The 14,556-nt window shown below is 43.7% G+C and overlaps 1 protein-coding gene across 10 annotated transcripts in view; it reads right to left on the bottom strand.

Moving 5' to 3' along the window:
- Fn1 (fibronectin 1) overlaps window positions 1-14,556 on the bottom strand; it is a 68,331-nt gene that overhangs the window by 32,935 nt on the left and 20,840 nt on the right. For all 10 annotated transcript variants that reach the window (XM_055616603.1, XM_055616604.1, XM_055616605.1 and 7 more), the window contains exons 14-22: window positions 12,858-13,035; window positions 12,469-12,645; window positions 11,547-11,675; window positions 11,303-11,392; window positions 10,372-10,566; window positions 8,975-9,247; window positions 7,191-7,457; window positions 2,365-2,459; window positions 960-1,128 (exon numbers count right to left, since the gene is read on the bottom strand). In XM_055616603.1, coding sequence (XP_055472578.1) covers window positions 960-1,128; window positions 2,365-2,459; window positions 7,191-7,457; window positions 8,975-9,247; window positions 10,372-10,566; window positions 11,303-11,392; window positions 11,547-11,675; window positions 12,469-12,645; window positions 12,858-13,035 — 1,573 coding nt within the window. The remainder of the gene's footprint in view (window positions 1-959; window positions 1,129-2,364; window positions 2,460-7,190; window positions 7,458-8,974; window positions 9,248-10,371; window positions 10,567-11,302; window positions 11,393-11,546; window positions 11,676-12,468; window positions 12,646-12,857; window positions 13,036-14,556) is intronic.

The following is a 14,556-nucleotide window of genomic DNA, read 5'->3' as shown; positions in this document are numbered from 1 at the left end:
TTCCTTTCCTGCCCTTTCCTCATCTTTCTTTCCTTTCTTTTTCTTTCCTTCCTTTATCCCTTCCCTCTAGGATCGGGAAAATAAAGGCAATATATACTATAAAACCACAGGCGACAGTTCTCTGATAGAATATTGGTTTTTGTTGTTTTTTTTTTTTTCAGATTAATAATATTATAATACTATTGAGATTGTTTCATCTTGCCAGTTCGAAAGACTTTTAACATGGAAGGAACACTGTGGATGCCATGAGACCAGCTAAGCCTGCTACACCAAATTCTGAAGACTCTAATGACATAAATAGGGGCGGGCTCTTCTCTTGCTCCGTTCTCATCAGCAAGCTGTGACACTAGACTTACCAGAATTTGAGGAACTTGTCTCCTTTTTTTTTTGGACAGATTCTCACTGTGTAGCCCTGGTTGGTTGGTCTAGCACTCACTATGTAAACCAGGCTAACCTCAAACTCTACAATATCTGTCTCTCTCTGCCTCCCACGTGCTGAGATTAGAAGTATGTATTATGAGAGCTAGAGAGATGGCTCAGTGGCTAAGAGCACTGGCTGCTCTTCCAGAAGTCTTGAGTTCAATTCCCAGCAACCACATGGTGGCTCACAACTATCTATAATAGGATCTGATGCCCTCTTCTGTCAAGCAGGCATACATCCATATGGAGTGCTTACATGTATAAATACATAAATCTTAAAAAAAAAAAGAAAGAAAAAGAAAGAAAGAAAGAAGAAAAAGTATGTATTATGAAACCCAGCTCACTGACGTTTGAGACGGGGTCTCAAGCAGACCAAACTGGTCTCTAATTTTTGGTGTAGGTGAGCCTGGCCTCGAACTCCTGATCCTCCTTCGTAACTTCTCAAGTGCTAGGATTAAAAGCGTGCACTACCACACCTGGCTTTGATAGTCTTTTTAAAGAGTTTAAAAGTTGAAAGAAAAAAAGAAAGCTCTTCTTACGGGTTACTACTCTGTTGACAATTGGTGCATCTCTCTCCTGTCCGTCTCTCAGGACTTGGATGGTGTAAGTGTACTCTACGCCCGGAGTTAGGCCAGACACAACGATGCTTCCAGACTCTGAGGTCACTTCTCGGGGTGCTTCACCTCCCTGGCTTGGTCGTACACCCAACTGGAAGGAGGAAAGCAAAATCAACGTGAAGGATGAATATTCCAGAGCTCCCCTCAAGGTTGCAACTTTTGCAATTACACTCACACAGTGAGAACTCCTTGAAAAAAAACCGCAGTATGCTTTTCGTTGGGTGGGTAACAAGTTGAGGGCTCACTTTAGTTATTTTGCAATTAGCTGGGGAGTATCTTCCCTGGCACTAGGGTTGTTTATGATAGCGAGTTCTAGAGAAATGCCATTATAACTGTTTGACAAAGAATCTTCTGGTGCATAGCAGCAGTCCACAGGGAAGAAATTCCCTAGGCTCTCTCTTTAATGAGTTATTCACATTCAGTTAACTTTCTAGTTTTCACCCTCCACTTTGACAATCAGAAATGAAAACACACTCCCATGAAGACGTCAGAAATGAAAACACACTCCCATGAAGACGTGTGTTCGTAACTTCAAAAGCCTAGGTAATTTTATCAAGCAGTATTCAACTGCAGAGAAATCCTTCATATTCTCCGTGGCTTTTAAAACTCTGAATGACATTAGTAAGAGAAACTAAAGGTGGTATCTTGGCAGTCTCTGTAAAGGGCTCCTCTGTATTTGAACAGCAAACCCATCAATATGGCTATTTGCATGCTAAAAAGCGAAGTGACCTTCGATCTATTTCTTCTTTTCTTTCTTTAAAAAAAAAAAATCAGGCTTTGATTTCCAGGCATAATCGGTATTTCTTTTTTCATCCTTTGAATGCCAAAGGATGAGAGTCTTTTAAAACATATTCATTTGTATTCATCACTTTCCTGATATTATTACTTTAAAGAACATGACTCCAGATATCTAAAACAAAGACCTCAATTTTAACTCCTATTAAGAAATTCACCCACAGGGCTTTGAACAACTTGGGATGAAACTGATTGGCTAAAAAATGTGATTTTTGAGTGACTCTGGGTTTAATTGGTCTTCCCAAATCGGCTTTCGTTAGCTTCTTGACACTCATTTAGAGCGACACATCAAATGAGGTTTTCCTATATTTTTATTTTAAAATGGAGTTCCCTGGGGAAAAGGACAGACAACAACAGAAAAAAAAAAAAAACAAAACAAAAACCAAGCATTACAGCTCCATGCTAATGGTTTTCTTCCTTTGCAAAACAGAGGCGCCTGCCTCAGAGCAGGCAAGTCATTGCTCTCCTAAGACCCTAAAAAAATCTGGGAAGGCACCTGGGGGCTGCATCGTGAGGTGCCTCTGCCACTCACCCTGAAGCCAATCCTTGGAACAGGGGTCCAGGTGATCACGATGGTGGTCTCTGTCACCTCGGTGTTGTAAGGTGGGACGGAGCGCAGAGGCTGCACTGCAAAGTAACCAAGACGAGGGTCAGCCCTTTGGTGTAGCCCAGGACCGCAGATGAACGACCATTTTAACCAGAACTTTGGTCGAAGCAACAAGTAGACAGAGAATGTAGCCCAGGTTCCTTCATCGGCCGAGAAGCCGACCGTCACTGCTTCCTAGTGACCTAAGTCACCCAGGACCTGGTGGCACGTGATTCTGCAGGGCCAGCGTTGGGCTTGAATTTCTGGCACAGAGCTATCACTCACATGTACGTAGAACGAGGGACTAGCTGACCTCGAAGAAGTCCCTTTTGATTTCTCAGCTTTTAATGATCTGTATCTTTTCATCATTTTTTTGGGGGGGGTCTTATCATCAGCATCAAACTCCTTATAAAATACACAACGGCTCGCCACAAACTGGTGGTCATTCTGTTTCTCAATCCTTGTGAACAAAGACGAAACTACAGGTACAGTCTAAAAGTAGCTTCATGCTGGATTACTTCACGATAGTGGAAAATTACTTTTAGATGCCACTGGAAATTCTGAAACACTACAGATGACTGCAAGTTCTAAAGATCTGTCCCTCAAACCTGTTACTGGTCATTCAGAAAAATAATGCTACAGATCCCTAGTGCCTAACCACAGGGCATAGGAATTACAACGAGAGTATGTTTGCTATTCTCCTAGAATCCTGACACCACTGTCATTTCTTTTAGTGAAAATACTAATTTTTTTTTTTTTTTTTTTTGAATGCACAGGCTGGAGATAATGTTCAGCAGTTAGGATCAAATAGGGCCTCTTGTGTTCAGTTCCCAGCACCCACTCTGGGTAGCTCACAACCAGAGGGGCTCTAACACCTCCCTGGGGACCCACACTCCACACGCACATACCCTACCCCTCCCCAGCATATATACACACAGGATTTTATTTTATGCTCTGTTTTTGTTTTGAGACAGGTTTCTCTGCATAGCTCTGGCTGTCCTAGAACTCGCTCTATAGACCAGGCTGGCCTCGACCCTATAGAGATCAGCCTGCCACTGCCTCCCGGAGCACTGGGATTAAAGGCGTGTGCCACCAACGCCCCCCAATCCCCATCTATTTAAAAAATAAAAATTTAAATAAGAGAAGTATTACAAACAATTAAGGTAAACATTCCCAACCACCGTTCAGGTTTGGTTATAAATTTAGAATGGCAAGGCCCCAGAAAACAAGATATTTGAGCTGGTTAGATTCAGGTGTTTCAGTGTTCCAACAGCCTGTTTGCTCCATTTCGAAGGCAAATTCTTTTCCTACTGGAATAAACCCCACAGAACACATCTACATAAATTATAAAGGGCTAGTTACCCTCTGGTCCTACAAATGAGGATGAATTTCTTGTTTCTTTCTTTCTTACTCTCTCTCCCTTGTTTATTCATGGTCCCCTGTGGGTCAGGCTGGCCTCAACCTTTCTATATAGTGGAGAACGAGCTCCTCCCACCCCTCCGCACAGTGTGTGGCACAGGTGCACCGGTCTGACACGGTGTGTGTAGCACTGGAAAGCAAACCCAGCGAGGCAAGTACCTTTCCAATCATGCTCCGCCATAGGCCCCCAAACAAGAGTGAAAATGGCTTCATATTTCACTCTACAACTGTCTCATTCTTAACTTTTATTTAAAGACGCAATGTGGAAAGAAAAGTCAAACACGTACAGACCACTCTTCAGGGAGGTTGCTGCAGTGGTTGAACTGAAGTATTGTGCTTACACCTACTGAGTTAGTAGGTGGGGTTGTTTCCTAAGTGCGCTATTTTGGTAGCATTTGAGATGATGTGGGTGGGTGCCCTGAAATCATACCCTGCTAGACTGCTGACAACATCTCCAAAATGCCAGGGCCAGTCCCAGCTAATCATTTCTAACTGCCCGGGAGAAGCAATTCAGCATGAATAAACCCTCCCCAGTAAGCTTCTCAGCATGAATAAACCCTCCCCAGTAAGCAGAGGCACAAAGATCTCTGAGTCTGAGACCAGCCTGATCTACAAAGCAAGGTCCAGGACAGCCAAGACAACACAGAGAAACACTGTCTTGAAAAGCAAGCAAGCAAACAAACACAATTCAGAGCAGTCAGTTTCTTTCACCTAGGTATTTTCTATCACTGGAGCCAGGCAGCTAAAGCTTGCCCCAAGTTTAGGATGGATATTCTCTTGCATAGGCAGACCATTACAGGAATATCACCAAGCCACAAACCCACAAACTGTTGTCAAACAAAGGATGTGCCTGTTAGTATGAATTATGGGTTCTGGCAAGGCTTGTTATGCCAGAAACAACCTGAGTGTTGAGAAATAAAATATGCCCTCAATATAGGAGAAGGCTGAATTCCTCCCTCTAAAAATAGCTGATCTCCCCACTCTTCTCACAACTGCTCTTAAGAATTTAGCATGAGATCTAAAACTCAGAAAAGTTGTTTCCAAAGTTCAAGTCTACTAAAGCTGCAGTAGGCAGCTGATATTCATAGGCCCTGCTGATATTTATAGCCAGAGACTATTTGAGGTTCAAATGGATTTGTGTAACTCCTTGCTTGCATTGGTTTATTTAAATCTGAGCCTAAGTGAGATGTTTTAATAACCATTTGTCTTTCAGTCGGTCATCTATTTGAAGGCTTTTGGAAAGCACACTGTGTACAACACAGTATGTAAATTAACCTTCTCAGCAAATAGCCCAGAAGCCATGAGTTAGAGGCAGTGTGCACTAAAACCTCCATGCTGATTCACCTAAAGGACATCTATTAAGAAATGGGGATTTGCAAGAAAAACAAAGAGAGCGGATCTTAGACTATCTCAAAGCAAGGCCACATAAAATTGCAAAATTTTTAAAATGAATTCTCTCTCTCTCTCTCTCTCTCTGAGGCAGGGTTTCTCTGGATAGCCCTGGCTGACCTGGAACTCACTCTATAGACCAGGCTGGCCTCCAACTCAGAGATCCACCTGCCTCTGCCTCTCAAGTGCTGGGATTAAAGGCGTGCACCACCACACATGGCAAAATGAATTCTCTTGCAACTAAAAGACTTCATTTGCTTGTGATGAACAATCTTAATAGGAACAAGCAAGCCTTTAATACTAACCTCATACACCAAAGGTACATGGAAGTCAGTTTGTGGTAAAGTATAGATTCCTGTGGGGAACACCTGACAGGGAATCTTCTTTGGGAAATTCCAGAGTAATGTACAAACTAGGTGTGTCTACATGATTGCTTTTATTTTTATTGATTGATTTTGGTTTTTCAAGATAGGGTCTGTCTATCTAGCCCTGGCTATTCTGGACCCCATGAATATAGACCAGGCTGGCCTTGAACTCACAGAAATCCACCTAAATCTACCTGCCAAGTGCTGGCACTAAAGGCATGCACCACCATGCTTGGCTTCGATTACTTTTTAATGCTTTTGAGCACCCATAGTTTAAAATTAGTCAAAAAAGACTTGTTGAAAGCTCCCGGAAAGCTGAGAACTAGGGGCACACGGCAATAAATGCCGAAAGCGTGCTTGTGGTAGGCGCTTCCATAATTCAAAATGTCAAGCTGGAAATAACAAATAAGTGTTCAGCAAGAAATAATCTCATAACTCTTTGTCATGTAAATAGAGCATACTTAGTAGAAAAACAGCTTGTGAATACAGGCCTTCATTGGGATGTGGATAAATAAAGCGATCTACGGCCACTTCCTCTGAAATGTTGAGTAAAAGGATAGCCACGGCCAAAAATTCTTGTATTCTTCCTCCCTGTGGAATTTAAAGCTTAAGGAAAAGGAAAACCAGGCCTCTGCTCTGTGAAGGACTGTAGCCTTCAACAGTCCAGGCTCTCGAGGAAATCATTTGCTTAACCTCTCATTCTGTTTGCTGATGTCTCTCCAGTCTGTGGCTGGGTTTTGTTTACATATACGACTGTCATTTGATGTCTCGAGTGATGTGATGGAACTATAGGTCCTGATTATCATTTGTCTATTAGTGTTGAGTCAAGCCTTTCGTGTGTGTGTGTGTGTGTGTGTGTGTGTGTGTGTGTGTGTGTGGTCTACGAGTCCAGGAATTCTTGTGAGGAAGTCGGAATATATGCATCATGTAACTTCCTTATCAGTCTCCACCATTTTTTTTTTAAAGGTCTCTCTATGTTTAAAGGTCTCTCGTGACTGTTCTGGAACTCACTATGTAGACCAGGCTGGTCTCAAACTCCGAGACCCACATGCTTTTGCCTCCCAAGTGCTGGATGAAAAGCGTGCACCCTGACACCCGGCCTCCACAGTGAGAAGCTGGAGTTACTGACTAGCAAGACTGGCTGTAAGCCTCTCCAGATCCTCTTGTCTCTGTCTCCCAGTGCTGGGATTATGAGTACACGCCAAAGCACCTGGCTCGTCATGGCTGTGCCAGAGATACCGACTTAGGTCCTCACATGTAAGCGTCACATGCTTTAGCCACTGAGCTATAGCCCCAGGAGGATAGAAGGAACCCTGAAACACCTTCAAGTTAACACACTGCTGCTTCCTTCAACCAGAAAATTCTTGCTTTAAATCATTTATCAGGCCAAGAGAAGGCCTTGTGATGGCCATTCTGGCAAAGCCCCTATGGCTAGAGCAGACCACCAGCCTAGTCACGGAGCACAGTTTCGGCGTCACTGTTTTAAATGACGCAGTATGCTTTTTTAAGTTAGCTTTGAAAGAGTGGAAGGACAGAGAGAGCCAATCGTTAAGAGCAGGCAGCTTCGCTAAAGAAGAAAGCATTTGGCTTCCGGCTTACTGGTAGTAAAGACTCCGGTGGCCTTGGGACTCTGCTGGTTGCCTTTCAGAGCTACCAGGGTCACAGTGTACTCAGACCCAGGCTGCAGATTTCGCAGGGGATACTTGGTGGCCGAGGGTCCCACGTTGAACTGCTTGGGCTGACCTCCTCGGGTCAGGCCCACCGTCAGGCGGTAGCCCACTATCCGGGCCCGAGGTGGGGTCCAGGTTACCATAACCGTTCTGTCGGTTCCATTGACGAACTGGAGGTTAGTGGGAGCATCGAGTTCTGGAAAAAAAAAAATGTGCCAAGAAACGTTTAGATCAATAATTACCGTGCCGAAATCCTCCAGCTTGATGAAGTATTCCAAGCCTTCACTCCTTGAGGTTGAAACTAACTCAAGTCAGAGCCACATCCCTGGAAACTGTGAGATTTTTTTTTCAGAGACTGGGGCTGACGTAGAATTTTGCCAAAACTTTTGTCAGTTATGAGAACTCATTGACCTTTTTCATGACTTGTCTGTCATCCTTCGAAAAGGCTAATTTCCCCAGCATGATTTACCCACCACCCTTGGAAATTACAGTTACATTATAGTGACGGCATTATTATTATTTTTTTTCCTTAAAGCAAAACAAACATTTTGCACAACCCGCAATTTGCTTTGGGCCAGAAAGGTTTAGGGAGGGGAGGGTGAGCCCAACAGACAGAGGGCAAGAAAAGCGTGGTAAGTACTGCAGACAACATGCTAATGCGTGTACTGACTGACTAGCCCCCTGCCAGGGAAATAAAGGCTACCTCACATGTACTTAATTGATAAGCAGAATGCCAGTCTCATGGTGGGGCGGTAGGAGCTTTTACTGTCAGAAAGAATCACACAGATTATCACTTTTTTTCTTTTTAAGGATGATAACTGGGTTTCCCATAGGAAACATCTTTGATAGAAGGAACCTCCCAGAGATGGTCGAGTGTAATGAAGAGCATGAGCTTTGGGTACCAAAAGGTAACCCAGAGCCACTTCTGTCACTGCCTAGATACAGAGCTCCCTAGGTACACCTCAAGTTTCTTCCCATATCCAACAGAAGTAAGTTTCCTTTGTACACTTCAACCAAAGACTGAAGGCCTAATAAGGTTATTCTGGGAAAGAACTAAATAGATAACTTGGTGACCAGTATCACTAAATGCTCAGGATTTATTATTTAAGTTATTAATTCACTCTGTGGTGTTGGAGACAGAACCCTGAGCATCACACCTGCCAGGCACACTCTACCACTGAGCCACACACCTCTGCCTGCCACCTGCTAGTCTCAAATTCTACTGCAAAAGTATTAAGAGAACACACCTTTAACTTTGATATAGATATATCTAACTACATATACAAAAAAAAATGAACTTAAGGGCTGGGGATACAGCACAGTGGTAGAGCACTTGCTTCCACGGCACGAAAAAAGGAAGGAAGGGAGGAAAGGAGGGAGAGAGGGAGGAGGACAGAAGCACTGAAATTGCATCTTCATTGTCTCAATTAGCAAAGAAAACTCCTAAATGTGCTTAAACGCTTTCCTTCGTACATTCTAGTGGTAAGGATGTTGGAAGCAGCACGTATGTTGGTGTTAGCATCCTTAGAACCCTAGTTTCATTCCACCTTCAACATTCCCTTCAACCTGAAGTTTCCTTACTACTTAGCCATGAACCTGGGAGTGAGTAGCATGTTGTAACCTGAGAGTGACTAGCATGTTATCACAGGTAGAAATGACGGGGAAGAGATTGGAGGTGAGGCCAAAAGACAGGCAGGCAGGAACAGGACATACTGGTGGTCTGTTGTGCGGTCAGGGGCTTGCTTTCCCTGCCCTGGTTCACAGCAATGACTTTGAAGAGGTATGTGACCCCGGGAGACAGGCCCAGGATTTCGGCAAAGGTGTTCCTGCTGACGGGCAGCCTCTGTCCGTGTTCCCCAGGCAGGTTGACGGGCAGCACATCCACACGGTAGCCAGTCACTGCACTGTCAGGAGGTGTCCACATGATGGTGACTTTGACATCCGTCACTTCCACAAACTGGAGGTCCTTCGGAGGGGGAACTTTTTCTAGCAGACAAGAGGAATGAGTTATTCACAGTTCCCACGGAAGGTTGGTGCTGAATGGCAGAGATCCCAGAACAATTTAGGCATTTCTTAGACCCACTGATTCTAGGCCAATACTGGGTGTTGCTCCTCAATCAAAAAACAGAGAGAGAGAGAGAGAGAGTGTGTGTGTGTGTAGATATTAATGGTTAATCAAACTGATATTGAAATCCTTATTTAGCATCTATAGATAGGCGTAAGTTTATAGCATAAAAGCAAGACATTAAAAACACAAAAATAAATGCTTCTACTTTAAGATAACTATAGGAAAGCTGTGGTGTATTTATTTAATTGACTCATTTTATGATAGTTAAGAAAACAGATTAAGTAATTCTTAAGTATCTTAGGAAAAATAAAATGAGATGTTTCCAGTTTTTAACCAGAAAACCTGACGGTTGTCTTTGATAAGTTCCATCCTAGTGTTGACATTTCAGCATTTAAGTCAGCTGTTCTCAACCTGTGGGTCGAGGCCACTTCAGGGATTAAATGACCATTTCACAGGGGTCACTAAGACCATTGGAAATACAGGTATTTACAATATGATTCATAACAGTAGCAAAATTACAGTTATGAAGTAATTAGCAACAAAACTAATTTTATGGGTGCTGAAGAGATGCCCCAGAGGTTAAGAGCACTAGCTGCTCTTCCAGAGGACCTAGGTTCAATTCCCAGCACCCACAGGGCAGCTCACAACTGTCTGTGTATTCCAGTTCTAGGGGATCTGACACCCCCACACAGACATACATGTAGGAAAAACAATAATACACATAAAAAAATAAAAGGGGATTATCAAAAATTTAAAAAAAAACTAATTTTATGGCTAGGGTCATCACACATGAGAAACTGTATTACGGGGTCACAGAATTGGAAAAGCTGAGAACCACTGATTTAGGTGATGAGAATGTAGAATCTGCTGACAGCAACAAAAACAGCTCGCTCTCAGGGACCTGTCAGTCATATGACTTGCACCTCTGTCCTCCCTGAAGGCTAAGGGGATGACTATAATCCATGCAGGCTTTCCCTTGCCCTGGAAGGTTAGCGTCGTTGTCTGGTCAGGCGCTAAGAGGTCAGTGCTGTTTTTAAGTTACCGGATCGAGGGAGGCCGGTGGTCTCCTGCTGGATGAAAACAGGCGTGCTCTCTTGGTTTTCCTCCACGGCATAGATGGTGATGTTGTACTGAACCCCGGGCTGCAGGTCACTGAGGGTGACGGAGTTGGCAGTTTCAGGGAGGGTGAGTTCAGTGCTACTGCCTTCTACGGAAGGTGAGTAGACGATTCTGTACCCTGCAGGTTTAGGAGAGAAGTGTCCAGACACATGATGCTCTGAAGGCAAGGCTAGATAGATTGTAACTCTCCTTTCTAATTGATGTCTCTCCGCACCTTGTTTGATTGCTAAGAACCAGTAAAATTCTTCCTGGGTCTTTCAGTGCTATCATTTCTTATGATAATGCCTGACTGGCGCAGAGATTTAAGAACAGCGATATAAATCTTTTAATAATTAGATATCATTCTTGGAGACAGAGATCCTTAATAAATGTCGATTAGTGAAGCCATGAGGTAAGATATTTATACTAAGCCCATTTCTCTTCTTGGAGCTGTGGATGGGGAGGCAATCAACGGACCAGCCGGTACACACAGTCTGACGAAGCTAAAGCAGCAATCCAGCTCCCTCTTCAGTGGAGAGCATCAGGTTTGCAGGAGAGTCTACCTCTGCAACCCTTGGAATGCCTGCTTCAGTGAGCCACAGCGCTGGCTTCAAAGGTTGACATATCATATGTCGGGTGTGTTTATGTGTGTGGGGTGTGATAAACAGACTGAGGAAAAACAAGTCATAATGCAGTAGCCCTGGAAGATTTGAAGTACACGCGTGCGTGCGCGCGCACACACGCAGACACACACACACACACACACACACACACGTACACCCATTTAAATGGGAGATTTAAGGTCATGCCAGTCTAGTCACAATTTTCTCCTCCCCCATCTATATATCAAAACAGACACAGAAGCCAAAGATGACCTGTGATCGGTGCCTGGGGTCTGCTCCATCGAACAACAATCGAAGTATCATCAACCTGGTCCACAGTAGGGTCTGGAGGGGCATCAGGTGCTGACAGAAGAAGAAAGTCAGTCAGTGTTGCTACAAGCCCATGCTTTATATTAAACGGGAGCCTTTAAGATTTTGTCTTTAAAACAGCAGTTTAACATCCGCCATGCCCCATACCAAAGATTCTTCTAACATGGTTTATTTAGTGCATACATACCTGTCGTCTGTGATGTAGACAGGATCAAGCTCTGCTTTCCCTCCTCAGAGATCTGATAGACATTGACAATGTACTTTCTGCCCGGGAGCAGGTCAGGGATGTTCACAGAAGTGGCCGTGCTCGGAAGATCTTTGAAATAAAGGGAGAGGTTAGTGGCCAGAGCGAACCAATCTTCCATGGCGTCTAAGAGCTGACGAGGAGGAGTGTTCTAGTGAGTAGCTTGCAATTTCCAATGGACGTTCTTTTATTTTCCACTCTCCTTGCTAAGAATTATAATTTTTAATAACCTCCCTCTGATGTTTTTAAACACAGCTGCCATCAGAAATCAGGGGAGCGGCCATGGGTGGAAGGATGGCAGGGCAGGAGTTGGAAAGATGCTCTTTATATGATCTGGGTCATAAGTATGTTCAGCATCTTTTTAATATATTACATTTATTTGAGGGGATCATGTATGCATGCCACAGCACACATGTGGGGGGTCAGAGGGCTAGAGGTCAAACAAGTCATGGGAATCAGTCCTCTCCTTCCACCATGGGATTGAACTCAGGTTGTTAGGTTCAGAGGCCTTTACTCACTGAGCCATCTCACTGGCACCAGCGAGCTTTTTTAAAGACCCCTAATCACAGGGGGGGGGTATTTAAAATGCATACAAGAAGGTGCCTATGCACCCCTAAAAGATAACAAACATTGCCAGTTGTGAGCCTCATTCTGGTCCCTTATGTGGACAAGTGAAAAATACAAGACCAGAGACCATAAGGGTGCTAAGGGAATTTCAGGAGAGTCAGAGAGGCTCCACTTCTTTCCTTGCTTTGATGCAGGGGAATGTCTTCAGGGGACTGTCTGAATTGAGCTCCAGAGATCAAAATTCACACAAACCAAGTATCGATTCACCCGTGCTGAGCCAGCCACACATTCTACTCACCGAGGTACTGGGGCTCATCTCCCTCCTCGCTCAGCTCATACTCCACCCGGAATCCTGACACAGTGTCGGAAGCAGAGACCCACGAAACCACAAAGCTGCTGGCCGTGATTTCAGTTACAGACTCAGAAGTGGCCACCACAGGAGAGAAGGGCGCAGTCTCTCCCGTCACCGTGTTGCCTAGAGAAAGGGGAATGAATGCGAGCCATTGCTTACCTAGAGCACTCACCCTGTGCGTAGAGGAGGTTAAAAAGAAAACGCAGGTGCCGTCAATGAAAGGAAGCTGCTGAGTAAGGACGGAACCTTCTGTGGGTTCTCTGGGAAGCCCACATCTGAGCAACACAGGGCACAGCCCCAAGGATGGCACAGCCCCAGAGATGCCAGGTACGTACTGGTCACAGGTGTGCTGGCACTGGTGGTGAAGTCAAAACGGGTCACTTCTCTGTGCCCATACTGTTGGATGCTGATGAGCTGGCCCTCATAGATCACTCCTGGGGTCAGGCCTTTGATTGTATAGGAGTTAAGGTGACCTGGGATGGTAGCTTCCTTCCAGTGACCAGTAGAGGTTTTCTGAGAGGTGAAAAAGAAAACATGGCACAAGCGTTGGTGGGGTGGGACCCCTCAAGGTGGGGTTTAGTAATCCTCAAGGAAGAATGGAGGGCGGGATTCTCACAGTTCCGTTTTGGGAAAAAAAAAAAAAACGGTGGAAAATCTGATTCAGAATAGGGGGCCCCTACTGTTTCTTGATGTTAATTAATTCCTCATCCAACTAGTTTATCATGTGCTCAGGACTGTTTTGCTTGTTTCTCCTTGCCAGAGAATCTTCATCTAATCTTCGTCTCCCTGCCACAAGTGAACAGCATCACTGTTCCCACTTTACAGGTAGAAAAACAGTTTGAAATGATGTTTTCCAAGTTACATGGTTAAGGCACTGAATACCTTCCCTATGGCCGATTCTTGAGTAATTTAATGCCAGCAGCCTTTCTGAGCTCTCTGAGCCTCTTTTCTGGTAAACAGAGACACATTTCTCTCTGAAGTGAGAAAAGGCCACACACTCTATCTTTCAACTTGGTGGGATACAGTTCAAGTTTCTTGCCTCGCAGACACTGGAAGGCATAATATTGCCTTGACTCAGATCCTGGGGCCATCACAAACAAGGTTCAAGTTGTCTGGTTTTGTGACTCATCCTTGGAAACGAACAACCCATCGAGAGTGCCTAGCCAACTTTGGGAAAGAGTGCAGAAAAATAAAATTCAGTTTATTTAATCTTTTCCCTCCGGTTTACATTCCTATATCCTGTCCAGCTTCATTAATATGTCAGGACTGGAAAACTCATTGCAATAGATTGTGTGGGAAGAGAAACACCCAGACTTCAAACGAGAAATCCTTTTAAGTGTAAATATTCTAAAGCGGTTTAAATATCAAATACATGTTTAATACTCAAGTGATTTTTTTTTTGAAAAGTGTTATCCAATCAAGTTTATACATACTTCAAATGTTCTAATGCCCGTTTATATTTTGGAGATAAATGAAAGTGATCCAAGTACTCTTTAAACTTAAGTTTTAGCTTAAATATGCTGAAAGAAATTGAAGTTAGCTGTTGCATTAGCTTAAAAATTAGCAATAATCTTGTTTATATGATGTAAGCTTTCTTGACCACCAAAAGAAACTATCAGAACATAAGCTCTCAGATGGCTTCCATTTAAAAAAAAGAAAAGAAATTCCTTGTTAAAATTTCAAAGAGAGCTGTAGGTATGGCTTGGTTGACTTACTCCAGTCTTGGCCTAAAGAGACATCATCTCAAAACAAAACACAATGGTACCAAGACCGAAAACTATTTAAAAGAATTTAACCAAATGCGAAGATGTCTCAATTCCACATAGATTTTATACCTACTTGTAAATGTCCCATTTGTGGTGGCTTTGCAAAAACACTTTAGAGTTAAGGTCAAAGTAAATAAAAATGGTGATAAAATGAAAAGATGAGGAGGGAGAACATATTGAAGGGGAAAAAGTTGACATTGTCAGATATTCAGTTGGAGGCTGACAAGACTATAGATAACACAGAGCAAGGGAAGAAAAAGAATGAGCT

The sequence above is a fragment of the Psammomys obesus genome, unplaced genomic scaffold (assembly GCF_907164565.1).
Source record: "Psammomys obesus unplaced genomic scaffold, mPsaObe1.curated_primary_1811, whole genome shotgun sequence".
NCBI lineage: Eukaryota > Metazoa > Chordata > Mammalia > Rodentia > Muridae > Psammomys > Psammomys obesus.
The sequence above is the reverse complement of the archived record's forward strand: the minus strand, read 5'-3'. Positions and strand labels throughout refer to the sequence as shown.